This window comes from Vidua chalybeata, chromosome Z (genome assembly GCF_026979565.1).
Source record: "Vidua chalybeata isolate OUT-0048 chromosome Z, bVidCha1 merged haplotype, whole genome shotgun sequence".
In the NCBI taxonomy this organism is placed as follows: Eukaryota; Metazoa; Chordata; class Aves; order Passeriformes; family Viduidae; genus Vidua; species Vidua chalybeata.
The window spans coordinates 15,902,990-15,917,956 of record NC_071570.1 but is presented as its reverse complement, the minus strand read 5'-3'; the positions used below and the strand labels follow the sequence as shown (position 1 = coordinate 15,917,956).

Genomic DNA, 14,967 nt, shown 5'->3' with positions numbered 1-14,967 from the left:
CTCATATTGCTTTTTGCTGCCCAGCTTATCATTTGAGAAAAACAGGAAAGTTGTTCAAGCCACAAAAGGTCAAAATCATACACAAACGTAGTTTTTTTTAACATGTCTTTTTTTGTTCTTATGACATCTTTTGTTCTTACTTTGAAAAACAGTTCTCATGTTGACTCATTATAGAATAAAACAGTGTCTGAGGAAAAAGAGATGAGGTATAATGTCAACCAGTTCAGGAATCAGGAATTTAGCTTATGGTTCTAACCATAAGTTCTAACCATGTGTATAAGGTATGACAGAGTGATACCTTACTAGAGCGTTGTTTTTTTTTTTTTTTAAGTGAAACCCAAAGCTTCAATTTGTTTATGCAACATTTTGCTACATACACTTCTAATTTGCCTGTTTACTTATACTCATGCTATTGAAGGAATCTTTTGCTGAGGGTTCAGGTTTACGATAAAGTATTTCCCGTACAGCGTGAGACAACAGTGTATTTCTACAGACCCATCAGATGGCAGGGAGAGCAGAGGCCTCAATCCCTCTGCCCTGTGCACCCTGGCCAGGACACACACTCCGCTGCACGGCTGGCTCTCCTGACATGCTGTTCCAGCAAGGAACTGTCAGCACTCCTGTGGCACATTGCACCTACAAACACTCCCACTGATCAACAGGAAGAGCAGCACTGCAGGGTTTTCCATTTCCATACTACAGTTATGGTATCAGACAGAGCAACAGCACAGAGGACTGACACATTCCCATTTCCAAGGGAATAAGTCCATCTTTGAAAGGAAAAGACAAAGATGCTTGAGATTTAATCAGGAAAATAATTATAAAAGAGGCTGAGAAGCAAAAAAGCAAAGAGAAGGCATATGTTAAGAGTATGGCAAGAGAATAGCAAGTTCAAAATTTAGGATAATGCATGGAACCATCTTCACTGTGGTCATGCAGCACTTTTTCTATCTGTTTTTAATATAATTTAATTGGAATATTCTCAAGCTACTAATTATATCTCTCTCTGCTTGGAAATGTTAAGGACACTTCAAACACATTCCCAATGCAACACAAACATAACAAATCTTCAGTATATAACACATATATGAAGTAAATAAAATGTAAATATAACAAAGCTTCAGTGCTTTGTCTGCTTGTACCATGTTGTTCCTGAATATTACCATAAAAGTATTTAGGTCTCAAAAAAGCTTTAAGGAGTCTACCCAGCCTCAGTTCCTAGCAGTATGGTTGTAAAGTAATCTTAAAATGTAATGACAGTATTAGGCATAAATTCTTACTCCTGCTCCACTGAAGCCATTTCTGGATCATTTGAGAGGCAGCTAGTTCTGGATACAAGGAAAAAGATAAGTAAACATTTTTTCTGTGTTGATTTCTTTCTCTTTTAAAATATAACATCAAATTTGGGGATGTAATAACTAACTGTAGTGAGTATCTTTGACAGCACAAACACACAAATGTTGTTGTTCTTAGGAATGTAGGGATCTTAGTGCCCGCAACACACAACAAATTTTTAAGCTATTTCTTTAAGTTGGGGAAGGGAAATGCACTACAGTGATCTCACACATCCAACAGTAACAATAATCAGTGATGCCTCATATGAATATTTCATTCCCCTTTCACTTGCTACACTGCTGCCTCTACTATTTTAAATGGAGTAACAAGAAATCAGCTTTTTCCACAGAGTTCTCATTGTCACATATACAATGCATTTGAAAATGTTTGAACAGAAGGGATAGAAGTTGCATTTCAAGGGTGGCTAGGCCTTTTAGTTTAACAAAATAATCAGGTGGTATCAGATAACTACTTATGTGAATTTATTGCTTTTGAGGTAGGGTTAACTCCTAGAATCAGAAAGCAGTGGCCAGTGTTTTAGATATTTCTCTGTGGTCGTTTTAGAAACTAACCTCAGAAGAACTGAAGGAAAATGTGTACTGCAAAAGAAGGAACTTTGGGAAAAAGTACAGCAAAGAAGCTGTAAGTTGAAAATCCTGAAGTGCACAAGCAAAAGGAAGATGACTGCAAAGAAACTTCAAAACTCAAAATCTTTAGTTATAAAAACTGCAAGGGAGAATGTTATACTAGAACCAACAGACAGAGACTCCTGCTCAGGAATTTTGTGTACAATACTCACATGAGGGAAGTGCACTGTACACTTCCTTAAGCTTTGCTTAGTGACTCAAGGACTGTGCACTTAAGGATTTCTTTGGTACTCTACACCATACTACCACATTATATTCAAGTCAAAGCACAGAGTTACCATTTTAAAGTATCTGATCATTACCTGGCCCTGGTTTATTAAGTAACCATAGACAATATAATATTTTTTTCAAGTATAAATTCCCCAGCCTATCCAGCTAACATTGGAAAGACAGAAGAATTTACATACCTACCTTAACTGAGATAGTGATTTAGTGAACAGTGAAAAGAAAAAAAAAATTGTAGAAAGAACTACCTCTTGAAAAATGTATCAATCCGGCATAAGAGGGGAAGAGTAGAAAATGTTTAATGATCCATTTTAATGGAGTATGTGATTCCAGTCATTCCCATGACTATAGAAATAATCATTAAAAAAACAGCAAAAAAAAATTTTTATAGTGTAAGGGTATGATTATTGATTACTGAGATCCAGCAGTACAAAAGCAGTGAGAGAGGAAGTAAATTGTCAAATGGGGCAACTTACTTACACAGTAATTGAAACTACAAGCTGCCTGCTGTACCAAACACAATGTACTACTGCATTCAAGCTATTCCTGTGAAACAATACAATGCCAGGATTCAGCTGAAAGCTATCTTACTTAGCTGTTTCTGAAGCTTCCCTCAGCTCTTCATCCAGTCTGCATGAGTAAAAGTTATTGATATAAAGAAACAGAGAAGCAAGCAGAGCATAAGAATGAAGCAGAGCAATAGCAGAGCAAAGAACAAATACAGTACATGCTTTTGTAATAGGCACCCTGTACAATTCAGGGCTAAAGCTCTTCAGTTCAGTATGATACCATTTATCCCTGTGCTCAACCCACTTTAAATTTGTAAGTCCTTATTTAGCTCACTTGGAGGCAGAGACAGAAAGGCAGCAGGGGTCTGAGGCATGCCCAGTGGACAGAGCTGAAAGCATTCAGTTGCTCTATCAGGTAATGTTAAACTAGCTGCAGCCTGGGCCAAGTCAAGGACATTTTACAGTTCAGTGAGTTTTATTTGCAAGGGAGGCTGATCTCAACAGCTTGAAGGGGAAAGTAAGATGCCGTGTCATTGCAAGTCTTCTCTCATTCAGCTGTTGAGGTCACCTGCAGGTGAAAGGCTGTCACACAGATTCACTCCATTATGAGCAGCAGCATAGGCTAGAAAGCAAGTTTTACCTCATTCTTCTCTTAATACACTTATCTTCATCATACCTTACAAGATAAGAGTTAATGAAGGAAGAGAAAATATGTACAAGTTCACATACAACAATCATATTGTATCATGCTTCACTGTAAACTACCAAGAAAACCACATAACCCAAATTCTGGCATAACACTGTTTACTTTCTAAAGGTGGAATTTTTCTTGCCCATAGGTGGTATGCTTGTTCTTGGCAATGGAGCAATTATGAAGCCAAAAGATGAGTTGTATTTTTCTATGGGAATCTCTCTGAATTTGCAGCAGAAGGGAAGCTATGAACTGAACACTGCTCTTCTCCCTGCAGTATGGGAAGAGCCACTCATAGATGCCTTGAATGCACACAGCCACTAAATCTTCTCATTACATCATGTTGAAATGCTTGCCACCAATGGGTGCAATTGTCATCTTTCCAGGTCTGTCTTTTTCAGCAAAATCTTAATCTGTCGTCTGGCTGCTGTTGATGTGAAATAGGCACTACCCTAAAGCTCTTTAAGTACTAAAGTTTCCTTGGTACTACTGCTGTGATCACTTCATCTTTGGTCTAAGAGGTGAATGGACTTTTCGAACATTTTTAATTTTACAGGGAAGAAAAAATTTCTGCAACGCAGATGTGTGTACTGCCACACTTTAACAGTAAAACATAGCAAGGAAACAGACAGAAACTCTCTGAAGTTAGACAGTAATGGTAAGGTTTCTAGCAAAGGGAACCATAAGAAACTAAAATGTTTACAGGAACCAGAAGAAAAATTGTTAGGGATGTTAGAACATTATGGACAACTCTTTGTCAGTTGACCAACAGCCTCTGCTCCACATTTTTATCATCACTCCACCTCTAAAGAAGTTACAGCAGCAAATTAACCTGAGTGAAAGTCCCTATCACCCCGGATTTTGCAACTGCAATTTACTGTTTTCACAATTGCTATTGCCAGACCTGAGCTTCCCATCTGCTCCCTGGAATTGCACCACCAGCTGGACAAAGGAAATTGCTTTACAACTACTGTGAAACGGGTGTGAAAACTCCTGCCTGGGTTGAGGAGATCTATGACAACTTCAAAAGCTGTTACTGACCAGTTATAATGAAAATACAATCACATTTGCACATCTACTCTTCAAACTACCTTCTAGAACAAGCTATTCAAAACCTGGGACATATGCTAAAGAGAACAATTAAAAAAAATTAATTCCTGAACAGAACATCCTTTTAGTAACTACATGAAAACCATGATTTTTTTCAGTCATGCTTTCAGTCTTGGCATACCACTTTTTTTGATGTTTTCAGGTCTGAAAAAAAGTCAGTTGAGGAGAGCAATGCCAATCAACTTCCTACAATTTTTAAACAGATATTTTCCTTTGGAAATGCCTGCATTTAAGAAACCTCTTCACATAAGCAGCAAGAACTAAAGAACTGTCTTTGAGCAGTTGTGAATTTAACCACAAGAACTGACAAGGCAAGGACCAGTGAACATTTGGAATTTTACTGGTCTTCTATTGAATAGACTATCTTTTAATTAACATTTCTGCTAAAAGCCCTGCATGACTAAAACTTGAAAACACCTCCACTTAAATAGAAGTAAAAGTTATGAAAAAATACGGTATAGATGGTACCTCAGGAAAGGCCAAACCATTTTCCCACTCCCCTAGAAGTAAATATTTATTGTGGTTTGTGTTTCCATAACAAGGTGGTCTCCTGCTCTGAGTTTGACAGTGAAATGTTTGAGGAACAACATATAATCATTTTTAAGAACATCAGGAAAGTGCTTTCTGTTTTTCTTACAGTATTTAACATTATTATCAGTTTGTGGAAATAGTTTCCATTAGAACTAGCTACTGTTCATGCTACTGCACATCACTTACTTGACAATACTGTCTGGTATATGCACATATTCCATTGGAATCATCTCACGAAGCTCTGCCAATGTGTTGACGTACTGTATCTTACTGCTGAACTTAGAGCTGTAACACAGAAAAATAAGTATTAATTGACTTTGCCCCTCAATCTTCTATGACATGCTAAAAGCAAATGAAGAAACGTATTAAATGCATTAAATAATTAAGCATTTGGATATTCATATTTCAGTTACAGACTGAGACTGGACTGTTTATGATTAATGACTCAAACAATCCACCTGCCACAGCTAAATAAGGCTGGTAAGAGGCAAGTCCTGTGAGGTGGGAGAACACTTTTTATCATGTCAGTCCTCTCTTACACAATGGCTCAGGTATGAAAACTTCCCTGTAGGGAAGAACCAGGACTTTTACACAGAGCCTGAAGGTATTAATCCCCGACATAACTGGTGGAACATAAACGACTCAGCTTCACTGATGTAAGAGGCAGCTCTAACATCTTAGAAGGCAAGGTACCTGGGCATTCCCACCTGAACTTGAGTGAACATAAATGCAATGGACTCTGTGTTTTGTGGGCTTCCCCCACTCAATGAAGACAGTGACCATAACTTTGACAAGACCAGAAACATCTTCACCAAAAGACCAGAAGAAGAGGACCAAGGAGATGCCATCAAGTTCACGGAGTGATGATACTTTTTCTACTTTGTTTGTCTGTGTTTGTCATGTTCTTTCACCTCTCCTCCTATCCACTCTATTTCTTTCTATCTCTCTCTCACAATTACTGCTAAATAAAAGTCTCTGCTATTGACTTCAGCATATGGCCTTGTTTGCACCTTAACTCAGACAGAATCATCTCTCTAATAATTTTAATAACCATATCTTAATGCAGTACAGCTGATCGTGAGCCTACCTGAATCATATTATTAAGCCAACATTATAAATTGTAATGCCTATATATTAGGCAATGTGATTAGTTTTACAGTTGGAAGGAAATGTGTAAAAATTCGGAAAATATTCAAATCCCTTACAGACTACTTAAATGTAAAAAGAGACAGGAAGCATTACTTGACATGGATATAATCATACAGTCATCAAGGGATTGTGATGACTTAGCATTTCTATTTTACACCAATTCTCAATCAAACACAATAAAACTGAATTTCATCATGTATTCAGAAGAGCACAGATCTGATTGTGTCTATTCTTACTGCAGTGCCTTTCTATGACAAAATAATGTGTTTGTTTCAGTTGTGCTATGTGATTTATTCATTGTGCTTGTAAAATGATCACTTGGAAAAAAGGCTAAATTGTTCAGAAAACACACTTAAAACACAAGGCTATTTACTTGTCTAACCTAAGTTATTTGATAAGCGTGAGCTTACAAGAAATCTTTCTTATTTGGCTTATAAAGCAATTTTTCACATTTAGCTCTGGTTGTATTTAGATTGTCTTATAACATTAGTAATAGTGCAAGCTCATATTGACTATATATGTTAAGTGTAGGTCTTGAAAAACAGAACATATTCTTTCTATTTACTCCTAACCTGCAGATACAGCCAGACAACATGAAGCCTCTGAAATAGCTCTGAGCAGAAAGTTACTGCCACTCCCCTCAACAGATGTATCTTCCCAATAATGCCAAGTGAGACAACTGGAACCAGAATACATGACGGTGCTGTGAACAGTTGTTTAAGCTCATTCATTGTAATTTGTCTCTGTACCCAATTAGCATCATTAGGCACACACACTGGATCAGACTGGTCACATTTTAGATGCAAGAATCACCCACAACTGTCCAGTCAAAGCACGGTAACATACAGATTCATCGCATTTTATCCAAATTGTTAATCATAGTCTGCAGTATCATCATTGCCATCTGAAGTAACCTGGCAAACTGCAAGCCAATCATAAGCTTCTAAAGATGGTGGGAAGGGATTAAAAAATCTTTCAGTGGGTAATTTTTCCTCCTGAGGATTCTTCTGGGTCCACTAATTCCACTACAGTGACTGATTTCTAATTCCTTCATGTGGGAGTCAGTGTATGAGCATCCCAGACACAGTTTCTTTCAGACTTTAGGGAAAGCATGCTGCTGATAGTGGTAACTTTCCATAATTTAATTTTTTCCATCAAATGCCAAGTATGTTTCACACGGCCTTGAAAAACCCCTTCAAAATCTAACTTCTTATCTAACACAGCTCAAATAATTTTTGGTGTGAGTATCTATAGGGGTTTATAGATATTCTCAGTTCAGTCAGAGAGAAAAGGAGAGAGATTTCTACCAGGCTAAGCCTGGGAAAAAGTCTGAGAGGAATGTAAACTATTTATTATCTCTCCTTCTGTTCATATTGTTTATAGATATGTTCTACCACCGTGTGCTATTCATAGTGCACCAATGGTGTGAAAGGTTTTCACTTTGAGACTAATCATATTTCACCTTGGTGATCCTGGTTATAAAGGAGGAACACTACTTGTTAATAAAGTTTGGATCATTCTTTAACTTCTGACGATGGAGTCATTTTCATTCCTGTCCCTGCCTCAACAGCAACAGGGGTTCTAAAAGAGTATCTAAGATCTGTATCTGCTACCTCTAGTTCTTTAATTCTATATTTAATTCAGACAACGCTTTGTCAGTCAGGATGGGTCCCATACTCCACTGAATTATCTTGCCAGTTTTTGAGTTAGAAAAAAGATAGAGCTAAGGTAGAATTGAGGGTAGCCCACACTCAGTGACTTGACTGCCCCTTACCATTAAAGTCTTTCAGGCTTTTGATTTCTACTGTTTAGCCCCAGACCTCAGCTGATATACAATTAAAATTATGTTGCTTGCCTTTAGCTATCTCACTGAAATCTCTGCTTGCCTTGTGGCCAATTAATTTCTCACTCTAAAATTCCCACTGTGCCTGTCACGGGTTTAGGGAACAGCTGAGGGCTAGCAAACTAAGTTACAGTCACCAGCTTTCAATCCAATCAAGTTTTTATCTCCTTATCTCCTGAAGAAAGGGAAGGGAACTCATAATGTTCTTCTGTCCTTGTTAAGGGTCCAAATATCTCATGTCATCCTCCACAAAAGTCACACTAGCCATGTGTCCTGACCACCTTTTTCAGCTTCTATTTGCCCTTCACTTTCTTTTTGCACCAAGACTCAGTCTACCTGGCTGAGATGGTCTCTAGTGTGTCTAGTTCTGCATTGCTAATTTGCTTTGCCGAACTATTTAGAGTGAACATTTTCTCCTGTTTTGCAATGAAAAACCTCTAATCACTGCTGCTTAATATGGCTAGTTTGAATAAATGACTAATGAATTGAAACAGACATGACTTTTAAAAAAGACCAAACTGTCATTTCTAGGAGCAAATAGGAAGGCAACAGAAATACGTCAGGTATCAAATGCAACTCAGCAAATCCTCGTAAGTAGTGTTGATAATTCCAAGTACTGTTTCCCTTTTACTCTGGTATTCTGAATAGTAACTTTCAGCTTGGTCTTTACGATACCACATCTAGAAAGGAGCTCCTTTATGACATTGTGCATGTTGCACTTGGCAGCAATGGGATAACTCATGTGCTTCCCCAACCCAATCAGGACAGAGCACCCTGGGACAAGAGATCTCCAGTGTCTTCACCTGCAGACTGTGAGCAGAACTCCCTGAGATCTGTCATGACATAAGTCATTCTCTGTGTGGCCTTTGTAGATGATGCTTCTTCTCTTGCCTGAAGCAGCTCTTTTTTACACCTGCCAGTGTGCTCTCCCTGACTGTATACTTGCCTATCTTCTGCAGTAAAAGTAGGTCTCTGAAGTTCATAAATGTTTTTTTTTAGATTGTTTTATTAATCAAATAATTATTTTTGACAGCATTAAACATTTTTTGAAGTCAAATGCATTCAAACACCTCAGGATGCAGGCACTTCCTCTTGTATGAGCTATGAGCAGCAATGATATTTTAAAAACCCAGAACCCTAACCTAATCTTGTTCCATAGCCAGGATTTTCAAAATAAGGTGATTATCATTACATACAGTCCCCTTTTCTATATGCCTGGATTCTGAACAAAGACTATTTTAAGGAACTGAATTCTGAGTACATACACCTACAGGTTTAGAAAACCATGCCTATGTCTTCTGCAACAAGATACTCATATGAATCACATTTTTTCCCCCTATTCACTTTTGGAAAGTGAAATTCAACTTCCAAAATCCCAACATCAGCTATAAAATGAGTACTATTCAGTGAAAGATTAACAGCCACTTTAGAAGATTTAGGGTGCTTATGTATTCTCAAGGACATAGAAAATCAAAAAAGGTATTTACTACATACCTTATAAAAGGTCGTGTTACAGCCAGAATTGTCCTGATAAACCACGATGGATGAACAATTATGAATGATTTCAAATTCTTCCGTAATCTAAGTAAAAAAAAGCAATAGTTTCTTAGAAAAACAGAAAAAATCACAAAAGATAAAGAAAGATAATATACACTAAACCCTGGCATACCGTAGTTACATAAATGGACACTGTTTAAAATAACAGCTGTGGATCAGACAGGAAAATACTACTTACCGTCGATCAATCATCTGATAACATTTTTTCATCCAACCCAATCCAGGCATCCTTCTTCTTGGCGTTGCTCCATTCAAGTAGACAATCATATAGTCTTCAGCTACCATCAACTCTAAGGTACTGATTACGTATCTGATAAAAGTACAGATGTCAGTGAGCATATACTGTGCACTACCTGATTGAGCCCAAACTAAATCAGGCTATTACGAATAAATGAAGGCAGATTGAACACTTTATGACAATACAGGCTTTTCTTTTCCTTTAAACAAAAGCAAATATTTAGCACTGATCACCACGGTACCTGTAGATACAGTTAGAAAACCACGGTCTTACCTGTGTCTTCAAAAATATGTGGCTTCCTTACAATAACAGAGTTTCGTAGTGAGTTTTCAAGTATCACTGGTGAATTTGCTTTTTCTTGAAAAGTAATTAAATCAGGAGATTTTGCAAGGGAGAATATGGCATCATGTGAAGTCCCAGGAACTTCTGAAATTAACTCTTGAGAAACTTATATTCACTATTCTAATCACCAAGTTTGTTCAATACAGTAATAAAAGTTGTCAAAAGATACTTGTTGATACTTCATGTGATCCTTACACTCCTGCTATCGAGTCTGTGACTGCAAAACACAAATACTTTGACACTCAAGACCAAGAAAACCTGTCCATCAACCTGACATATGATGGAACAGAGCACACCACACATCACTTCATTTTGTGAGCAAAACACTCCCAACACCCATTACCAGACAGTGATCTTGGGGTCAAATGCATTCTACCTAGAAGAGCACACTTCTCATTCAAATAAGAAGATGGTTTTAAATTCTTGTTTGGGCCTATCTATGCAGATGATCCACTCAGAAGACCCTATCCCATTTGGGAGCTGATCATCACAGGAATGATGAAACAGTTTGAAACAGTTCAAATTGCTCTCTCTACTATCCAGACTCAAGGCATGCCTATGTAAAACAAGAATGCAAAACCACAAGTCACACCTTAAAAACCTGAATGCCTGAGTGCACTCACTACAAAAGGCAGCTCTATCCCTAAGCATAATGGCCCCTTTCACAGTTGTACGGGAATGCCTCACAATCTAATCTGACCCTTAAATTCCTTAGGATGCAATGTCTTTAGAAGAATTGCAGGAAATCTAATTCTCACCAGAGAGTGGTATATTACCTGGGCATAAAGTAGGCAACATTAACTAGACCAGTTCCATGCATTTGGTAAATCCCATCCAAATCACTACCCCCTCAATGCATTCCACTGCTCATTCTTACCTTGCAGTTGAGCATTCCCTGCTTTTGCCTCACATTTGTGAAGACTTATGTCTAACAGTGATATAGGAAAGCAAGGGATTGCATGGGCATTCTGATCCATAAAGCTTCATTTAAATAGCTACTTCAACAAAGCTACTATTTGGCAGGTTGTAAGATTAGCCCTTCCCACAGGGCAGAACATCTAGTGCTTTAAAGGCACTTGGACACTGAAACATACAGGTTTGTAAGTACAAGTGTGTAAGTATGTATGTATTAAAATACATACAATGTATGTATTATGTATTAAAATATGCATTCAAATACTACAAGACTTTCAGGTCTCTTCAGGAACACGACAGTCTAAAAATGTCAAGGGAGCAAGAGCTCCCTTGCAAATTTTACCCATCTAATAATTTCTTATTATTTTATAATAATGGCAATTTCTTCATTATTTGAAAATATGGACAGAAATTTTCTCATTGACTAGAACAACTGAAACACTCAGAAAGCAAAGTGCTGATTTTGTTTTCAAAATATAGTTTTTCAAATTGAGATTATTTTGAAATTTTTTAATCTGTGGACTGGCTTTAATCTGACTTCCAGGCAGCCACAAATGAAACAGTAGATTTTTTAAATGTTGTTCTGCATTATCTACAGAAAATGCTGTAGAAGCTGTTTCAAGCATTTTCACCCAAATTCAACCCTTTAAAGACAATTTTACAGAATTAGTCAATATAAAAAATAGGAAGAAGATAATTGGAAATGTGAAAGGAATTCAGATGGGAAAGGAACTATTGAGGATAGCTGTTAATCAGAAGCTAGAGGTAGCTTATATGCTATCAGAAACATGCTGTATAACAAAAGAGACACAGTGGTTTGCAGGTCTCTCCAGACCCCTATATAATTCAATAGTAAAGAATCACCAAATATTTAAAAGTATCAGTTTCTGTATATTTAGCAAACTGTTGTACTTCCTCTATTCCATGCAGACCTAGAATGGAAAGAGAGTTGAACTTACTCCTTTTTCTTGTTTTCTTGGAGAGAGCCAACTGTCTACAAGCCATAAAACAAGCTGCAAGTTCACAGCCAACACGAACTCACATTTATATTACTACTCCAGAAAAAGTGACTTAAAAAATTGACTTCAGCAATATTCTTAAGCCATGTGGAAAAGGCTCTTAAGGCTTTCTCTGCAAAGTTAATTTATCACCAGCTCTATGTGAACAAGGGTCTTGGGTGAAGACAAAGAACAACTATTGAATGTCAGTCGTGGTTACAGTCAGCTTTGTTCCTTACTTATCAAGTTAAAACCACTGAAGTAATTCCTTTCTCTCTTCTAAATCACTGGGCATTGAGTGTACCAGTTACTATAGATGACAGGGAGTTCTTAGAGGCTCTACCAGGAAAATGATACCAGTTGTTCTGACCAGAAACTAAAACAGAGTCTTAATTTTCACACATAGAGACAATGTTAAAAGCACTGGCTGCCAACAAGTGCCTCTTCAAAGACTGGAACATTAAGGAGACTGGGTCTGTGCTCTCAGTGCCTTGTAAGCTGCAAATGGCAAAGGCTAGGTCTCCTGCTGGCTTTAGAAATTACTTACTGCATTTTAGTACAGAAAGCATTGGAATGATCGATTTTTTTAACAGCTGTAAGTGGAAGTAGCTGAAGGCACTTCAGGAGAGAGTTGCCTTCAAAATTTTGGGCTGCCAAACCAATTGCTATTAGGAATAATTTTCCTGTGATAGATTTGGGATTATGTGGCCAAATTTGTATCCTGGCCAACTGGCCCCTGCCACTTTTAGCTGAATCAGAAGCAGCTGGAGTCAGGAAGCATAGTTAGAGATGCTTGTGTCAGCAATTGCCATTTATCCTGTTTTTAAAAAGCAAGTGTCAAAAAAAGGCCCTGTAACTCCTAAACCCAAGACAGCATATATTAAAATATCTTCAGGAATACATCATAATAATAAACAATAAACAGTGAAAAACTGTCTAAGCCCCTACTGGTTGTTCTCAGCAAGATGTGGAAATCTTTAGTGAAATAGTGCAAAGACTGTAGACCCAACAAGGTGAAGATATTGCACTCCTTGGCTTTTAGAGAAATACTAACAGTCAGATTTGGTCCTGACAAATACACCTTAATTTAGGAAGGTGAGTAGGTAAAGTTTACCAAAATAATACTCCACTGAGCAGTTTATCTACAACTGCTATTTTCCTTGTCACTCCCCTTTCAATAGCCAAAATTGCCTCTTAAGGAAAGACAGGTTACCTCTCACTGTATAATTCTGAAAACTAACTCAAAAGACTTTGTCACATTGCTCACATATCACTCACAGGAAAAGATTTTCCATGACATAGTTGTAATCAGTTCGACTGCTGTCTGGCAAGAAGCATGCTGCGAACACAATGATAGCATTCAGACCATCACCATAGTATCCTGTGGAAAAAAACCAAAAATGCATTTTTATCTTTGTCAAAGGCTGTTAACAAGATTTTTTTTTTTAAATCCTGTAATAAAGCTACTATGTCTGCTGCTGAAGCATCCCAGAATGCTTCATACTTCATGAGCTATCATGAAGTGATAAGAAAGTTGGATAGTCAGCTAAACAGAATCCTCAAAAACCACACATAGCACAACTACTAGTAAACTTTTTATAGTGACCTGCAAAAAAAGGCTTCTACTTCTGGTTCATTGCAGCTCTATGGCAATCATGTACTGGATGTTCACCTCAGACTGAGGAATAAGGGGCTAAAGAAAATAGCCTACATTTGTTGTCCTGCATTGTTTGAATTATGTTCAGCAAACTCTTGCACTCCAATCTCAATTGGCCTGTGCAGGTCCAATGGCTTTAGAACATTACAATTATGACTGCACTCCACTATTCCTTAAAAGCTCCTGGGGATCAGTTAAATCCTTTGCTGCAAGTTTTGTATAAATTTCTTTTTAACCTTTGATACTCCAGTTGTCCAATACTGGCATTCTCTGGGCTGCATCACTGCCTAATGATAGCTGTTACTCTTCAAAGCTGTAACACCACCAGTCCAGGGCCCAGCACAGTTGCTTATTATTCAAAAGAATGTTTCTTTTTCATTATGGATTAATGTTGGTTAATCTTTTCCACAACACTTTGCAGCTGCCATGGATTTTTGGCATTTATCTTAAATAATAAATAAAAAATACTCCTGCATTTCAGTAGAAAGTTTTGCTTAAAGGATACATGCAATAAGGAGTGAATTTATAAAGATTCTGTAAAGAATGGCTGTAGGTAGACAGCACTAGTGATGCAGAGACAGAAGACAGATATACTCAGAGAACATTCAAAAAACTTTTGAGTCTAGAAAAAACAGACACTAAGGAGAGATGATAATATTTGTGAAGGAAACTTCAATTCTCCTCAGGAACATGTTTTTATGACAAAAATTAAAGGCTAATACTAACACTTAAACAACCTTTGCAAAAGGAGATTCTAAGACTTTTACAGTGCTTTTTGGATACTAGAGAGCAATATCCAAACCTAAACTAAAGTGCTTTTGGAACTCAAGTCCTGTTTTCAGCTCGTATTATTATTCAGCTAGATTATTTGGAATTGTGCTGGTTTTGGCTGGCATAGAGTTCGTTTTCTTCACAGTGGCAAGCATGGGACTGTAGTTTTGATTAGCACTGAAGTCAGATGGCTGATAATATAGAGATGTTTTTGTTATTGCTGTGCAGTGTCCACAAAGCACCAAGACATTTTCTTCTTTTCATACTGCCCCTCACCACTCAGTGAGCAGGATGAGGATCCGCAAGAACTTGGAAGAGGAAGGGGACACTGCCAAGACAGCTGACCACAGGGATATTCCAGAACATATGGCATCGTGCTCAGGAGAGGAAGAAGGAGGAAGTGGGAGGAGACATTTGGAGTGACGGCCTTTATCTTCCAAGTGTTTTGT

The 14,967-nt window shown here is 37.6% G+C and overlaps 1 protein-coding gene across 3 annotated transcripts in view; it reads right to left on the bottom strand.

Moving 5' to 3' along the window:
* The window catches only part of PRUNE2 (prune homolog 2 with BCH domain), a 146,504-nt gene that overhangs the window by 16,188 nt on the left and 115,349 nt on the right, over positions 1-14,967 (bottom strand). For 2 of the 3 annotated variants that reach the window (XM_053932475.1, XM_053932476.1), the window contains exons 5-8: positions 13,369-13,471; positions 9,776-9,907; positions 9,535-9,621; positions 5,235-5,333 (exon numbers count right to left, since the gene is read on the bottom strand). In XM_053932475.1, coding sequence (XP_053788450.1) covers positions 5,235-5,333; positions 9,535-9,621; positions 9,776-9,907; positions 13,369-13,471 — 421 coding nt within the window. Of the gene's footprint in view, positions 1-1,280; positions 1,329-2,798; positions 2,838-3,356; positions 3,393-5,234; positions 5,334-9,534; positions 9,622-9,775; positions 9,908-13,368; positions 13,472-14,967 lie in introns of all 3 variants that reach the window. The other variant, XM_053932473.1, reaches the window with a different exon arrangement.